This window comes from Corvus hawaiiensis, chromosome 6, assembly GCF_020740725.1.
Source record: "Corvus hawaiiensis isolate bCorHaw1 chromosome 6, bCorHaw1.pri.cur, whole genome shotgun sequence".
Taxonomy (NCBI): Eukaryota; Metazoa; Chordata; class Aves; order Passeriformes; family Corvidae; genus Corvus; species Corvus hawaiiensis.
Window position 1 is genome coordinate 45,406,149 of NC_063218.1, and position 6,000 is coordinate 45,412,148.

At 36.5% G+C, this 6,000-nt stretch overlaps 1 protein-coding gene across 4 annotated transcripts in view; it reads left to right on the top strand.

The window, feature by feature from the left end:
- Positions 1 to 3,621, top strand: part of CPT1A (carnitine palmitoyltransferase 1A) — a 60,253-nt gene extending 56,632 nt beyond the window's left edge. For all 4 annotated transcript variants that reach the window (XM_048307451.1, XM_048307450.1, XM_048307452.1 and 1 more), the window contains one exon: positions 517 to 3,621. In XM_048307451.1, coding sequence (XP_048163408.1) covers positions 517 to 603 — 87 coding nt within the window. In that variant the 3' untranslated portion in view covers positions 604 to 3,621. The remainder of the gene's footprint in view (positions 1 to 516) is intronic.
- The last annotated feature ends 2,379 nt before the right edge of the window (positions 3,622 to 6,000 follow it).

Sequence of the window (6,000 nt, forward strand, 5' to 3'; positions counted from 1 at the left end):
TACACTTAGGAAACTGTTCCTTTCATTTTCAATATTTTTTTCAGTGGCAAATGATTCAGCATTTCTGATAGGAACTCAAATAAAAAACATTCTTCTGTTCTTTCAGTACTTCTTGGTCATCAGTCATACCCTCACTTTGTTTTCTGAAGATGAGCTTTTGCAAAATCTTGTAGGAAAAGCAATATCAAAACCCAGTGATTTTAAAGTAGCAGAAAGCTATTCATCCATCTGATTTCAAAAGGATATGATCTCATTTCCGGCTGAAGGAAAGTAAATGCATAATGAAGAACTCATTGGTCAGTAATAGCATAAATCTGGATTAATCTGTATAGCGTTAAAATTTCTGGTATTCTAATTTCCCATTGTGTGGTAAAATACATGCCTGAATTCCATAAGCTCCAAAATTACAAAATACTAAGTTTTTTAACTTTTTTAAAAAGTTTCTTCTTTTGCCTGAAAAATAGCTGTTGGTGGACAGTACGAGTATTTGGTTTTGGTTTCTGTTTCTTTTTAAAGGATTCTCATCGCTTTGGAAAGAACATCCAGAAAGCAATGGTTGACATGGTGGGTTTATTTAACCTTGGTAAAAACTGTACAAAGTGAGCTGCTTTCTTGGTGCCAAGCAACCTCCTGTTGGTGGGATGAGAAGTCTTCTGCACATTGAACAAGAGCAAGGTTTGTCAAAGAGTAGCTGGAGAAGAAACTGAGTCAACACCTTCTTGATCACCTATTAAAACCTTAGCAGTATATTAAATGTGTCTCTTTTGTTGTGGTTTGTTGGTTAGGTGTTTTTTGTCAGTAGTATGGAAGAACTTATTTCCACAAAGGATTACTTTTAAAATCTCCTGTGTTTCTAGGGATGAAGCATGAAGTCATGTATATTCTAACTTCTGCAGTTTTCTCTTAATTTGTATACACTTTCTCTTTTTTTTTTACTTTAGTTTACTTTTTTCCAGAATCAAAGGGATAAAACACACTGACTTAAATACTAGAAAAAGTTAGATTTTCTATGTGTTAATAGCAGAATGTTCTTCAATGTATCTGCTGTTTTATGTAAATGAGTGACAAAATTTGTGGCCATTTGCCTTGTTTGGTTTCATTTTAGAGCTAAATACTGTAAAACATGCCAAAAAATCCCTGCTGTAACCCACCTTAACACACTAAATTGTAGAAATATTATGGTTTTTGAAAAGAAAAAAAAAAAAGAAATCCAACCATTGGACAGCAAATTGTGTCCCCTCATTATCAGGTATCACATTTTTCTTACTGCTTACAAGCATGTTTGTGACGTTGATTTTATTTCTGTGTAAATAAATGGACCTGTGTGCTTGTTGATGCAAGTGCCTTAGAAAAATGAAGATCCTTAACCCAGGAGAAAGGCATATGCTGGGAGTTGTTTCAGTGGTGAAAGAGGTGAAGTTGTAGTAATGCAGATCTGGTTTTCAAATTACAAATTAGAATGAAGTGGCATAAGCAGACGTGAATACGTTGCCAAATGGTGCAGTCAGGTTTAAAGCTGTAATGAAATTCTCCTGTCTTAAATAGCAAAGGTCAGTCCTTAGGCAGTGCAGGACTAACTTTGTTTTGGGTTAACAGATATTCATGTGTTTGCTTTGGTGAAGGGAATTGGTGGTCACTCGAGTTTCTGGGTCCCAGGAAATGTGAATTGGGTTGAATGCAATGTGTTGGATAGCCTGCAAAGCAAGGCTGCCTGTGTAGGCTGATCGATTGCAGTTTGCCGGCTTCCAGCCTGGAGGGGCCACTACTGCATTGCCAACCATCTGCATGAGAAGGGCAAACTGCTAAAGCCATGGGAAATAGCTCCAGAGTGGGAAAATCATGGCCTTCTCAAGCCCCTCCTGGGAGATGCTCTTGGTCAGGCAGTTTCTAAAGGATACCGGGAGGGATGGGAAAGCTGTTTCACTCAGAAAGGAGCACGATGTTTCCAAGTGCAGAAACAAAATGGCTGCTACCAAATGGAGTAATTTTTGCATGATGCTTCTCTTCCCCAGGCTTTATAGGTGGGGTAGCTTTGTTTTACATCCTGCAGTGCAGTAAAGTGTACTTGTTAGCACAACCACTTTCTATTTTCTACTATTTTATATAAGGTACATGATGGCTACTAATACAGTGAATGATGCTCCTGAGCTATGCTGAGTTTAAAAGACCCTTGGAGTGGGTATAAAACTTCCCATTAGACTTTGAATGTTTTCTGGCCAGTATTTCTAACTTTCTATGCTTCTTCATGTTTATTTTTACTCTCATCTAGCTATTAAAATGCCTGGGTATGTATGCTTGAGGTGGGAACCTTCAAAAATCCAAGATGCGTACTTAAGCGACTGCATGCTTACATAAATGTAGGAACCCTCACAGGTATTGATCAAAGACACTCATTATTTGATTAGGGTCCAGTATGTGGGAAAGATCACTTTGAAATAAGCCTTACTGCATCTGGCAGGCCTGGCACTTATCAAGCTACTGCAACCATTTTATAGTGATCTATTTTTGGAGCTGCAAAAATAATGCACTGAGTGTTTTGGGGGTTGTTTTTGGTGTTGGTTTTTTTTTTTTTTTTTTTTTAATTGACCACTGACCAGTCTGTGTTTAAATTAACATAAGTGCATATTAGCTTGTAGGATTTTCTTTAAAAGAAAAATGGTTTAGATTTGACTCTCAGGTCTTAAGTGTTTCTAGTCTAATTGTAGTTAGTGCAGTTATCAATGCAATTTTACATTCTTGGAGAGTAAGTATAATTGGCACAGAAAGCTGGTTTTTATTGTAAATGTTTAAAACATTTTGTGGTGTTAAATGTATCTTTTTAAATTTTGGAATAGATGTAATTCCTAAAGAGATAATATTTTGTTTCTTTTTCTTTAAAATGTCAGCAGCATGTGAATAAAGTATGCTTTTTGGATGTAAATCTTAGAAATCCACAGTGAATGTAGGTTATTAATAATTTAAATCTTGATGTTCAATATTGTGTACATACAGTAAAACTGCTTGGGGTCTCTTTTGCTCAAAGCCATAGAAATGTAACTGAAATTACCTAGCTTTGAATGAACCTTCTAGTACAGTGTATTGTATTGTAAAGTAAAATGTTCATATTCCAGTAAAACTACTAATTTGATATTAAAACCTTGAATCATTAATTCTCAATTAGTAATTTAGGAAATCAAACTTAGGGTTGAGGAGGTGGTTAAAAGTCAGGTTGGATGATAATAAATGTTTCTGTTTATTAAATAGCAGTGTGGAATTGGTGGAATATGCCTCAAATAGGCATTTTCTGAATTTATTATTTCATGGCAGAAATTAGGAAAGCATTAAGTCCATTTACAGGGTACCATTGTTCAGGATTAATACCATTCCCAGCTGAATATTCTTTTAAGGTTTGAGTGTTTTGAGGGACTAGGGAAGTGTGTGCCTGACCTTGAAAATCATCCTTCTAATTCAGCTTTTGTACCAATTGTCTTCTCATGTAAAATATATTAATTTAAGCTAGCAGATTTTTTTTTATCCTGTTTAGTTACTTGACATCTATTGTTGGTTATTTACACTTTGTCTCTATTTTGTACTTCCTTCTGTGACTTCAAAAAATGAAATAAAAATTCACAATTACCACTACTTAGTACAATGTTTAATATCTTTTCTATTTTCTTTCCAGCTCCGTGTAGTTTCTTGAAATTCAGGACTTGTGAAACCATTGCTGTTAAATCCAGTTAGGAACAGTAGCAGTGAACTATTCCGTTAGTTTTAGCAGTGATTTAAACGTCTTCTAGTTAATAGGGAATGTGTTAATGAATGATTACAACTAAGAGGAATTAAAGCTCCCAAAAGAAGCTGAACATATGGATTCACCCTTGTCTGCCATCAAATTGTGTTCACTTTCTTTTTTCTGTAGTGATGCCACATAAAAATGTCAGTGTTCTGACTTGAGGCATTTTTTCTCCAGAAGGAACAGTCATACAGATAATAAAGATGTGATCAGGTGGAACAGGTGCTTTCTTCAAAGTTGAAGATAATGAAAGTTTGTTAGTCTCTGTACCAGGAGCTAAAAAAATGAGATTTAGAAAATTCTTTCTGACCAGCTTGCTTCCTCATATCCTTATAGGTTATGACACTAAATATGAATGTTTCCTTCATTTGCCGTTCTTCTTGAAGGTATTAGAATGAAGTTCTGGTCAGGTTAAAAATACTTTTTTTGAAATAAAACTGATTGCTTGTTTCTGTGTTGCTTGCTTACCTTCCTAAACTGCTCGGAAGCACATATATAAAGAGCAAGCACAGCACACACAGGTGGAAAGCAAATTTTCAAGTTCAAACAACTTAAATTCTAACTTGAAACTAGAAAAGCAAGCTACAGTTGGTTTCTGTCTTTGTTCCATTTTCTGTTTGGTTGGTTTATTTTTGAAAACACAAATGTAGGTATTAAGTGTGATGCTATTATAGTTGTAAATACACCTAAACCAGAGCTGTGCACTGAAAAGAAAAAAACAGAAATAATATTCTAAGTATGTAACAGTAGCTGGTAATGCTGAATGGGCCACAGCATTTAATTGCCTTATTATGCCATGAAAATGTGTATAGCTTCCCATTTTCAAGGTCACTAAGTCATGTTTTTTGTTTAGTCATTTGGCTTTTCAAAATGAATAATTTAATACATAGTTATAAGTAAAAATTTCTTTTCTTCAGGTGTTCATATCATTCCTATCTCCAGTTGCAAGTAAGAATAAATATTCTTGTTTTGAAGACGTCAAACACCCAAACTGGAGTCTGTTTCTCCCAGCAAGTCCATTGCAAAAGAATATTAATATTTCTTTCACAAGAATGTAATGCTGTAGTGACATCAAAATCTTTTATTGATACTGCAAGGGAATTCTTGGTTAAAACACTGATCTCTGTAAACAAGACATGCTTCATTTTAAGTACTAGAATCTTTTCAGTGATACCTGTGGTTTACCTCAGACTGGTGCTTCTGTGGATGATTAAATAGTAAGTGTGCAGGTAAGGTTTGATGATAATTGGAAGAATCTGTTCAACCCCTGAATGTCTAAAATGGGCTTTTTTTCTAAGTGCCAGAGCGTAAAAGGTGCTTTCAAACAGTGTCCTGTCTGATCTGCTCACAAAAGAGAGGCAAAGAAAAATGTTGCTCCATAGATTTCCTACATTGTGGTGCAAGGCAAAATAGCATCTGGAATTTTTGCCTGTTTCTGGTCCTCAAGGCTCAAGTCTGGTTGGCTCCTGTCTTTCCTTTGCATATTCTGATTCCAGTTCAGGACAGTTAGGAAGGGGTCTTCTCCTAAGGCCACCTGAACCCAAACTGCCAAGTGGGACTGCACCAAATAATACCTGGGAAGCTGATTAATTAGTATTTGAGCCTTCTTCCCATGTGCAGTGTACATAAAGGAACAGGTCTGTGGATTCAAATCTGCCTCTAACATCAGCATTCCCTGCCTATGGAGAGATGTTCTTTGCAACTTAATCTCTTAAAATTCTTGACATTCAGATATGAATTCCATAGGTATGTGCAAGATGAGTTACAGAAATTCAGGTTTTTCATGAAAGATGTTTCTGAAAGGCACTGGAATTTTTTAAACAGGATTTTTAAGGTTGCCTATTCAGTAGCCAAAGTGTGTATTGAGAGCAGCAAGGCTTACTCTGGAAGTGTGACTTGGGAACATGACACTGTAATCATAGAATCATAGAATATGCTGAGTTGGAAGGGGCCCCTCAGGATCATCAAGTCCAACTCCTGGCCCTGCACAGGCCACCCCAAGAGTCACACCATGTGCCTGACAACGTTGTCCAAACACTTCTTGAACTCTGTCAGGCTTGGTGCTGTGACCACTTCCCTGGGGAGCCTGTTCCAATGCCCAGCTACCTCTGGGGAAGGAGCTTTTTCCCAATATCCAACCTAAACCTCCCCTGACAGAGTTTCATGATGTTCCCTCAAGTTCTATCACTGGTCACCACAGAGAAGAGATCAGTGTCTGTCCCTCCTCT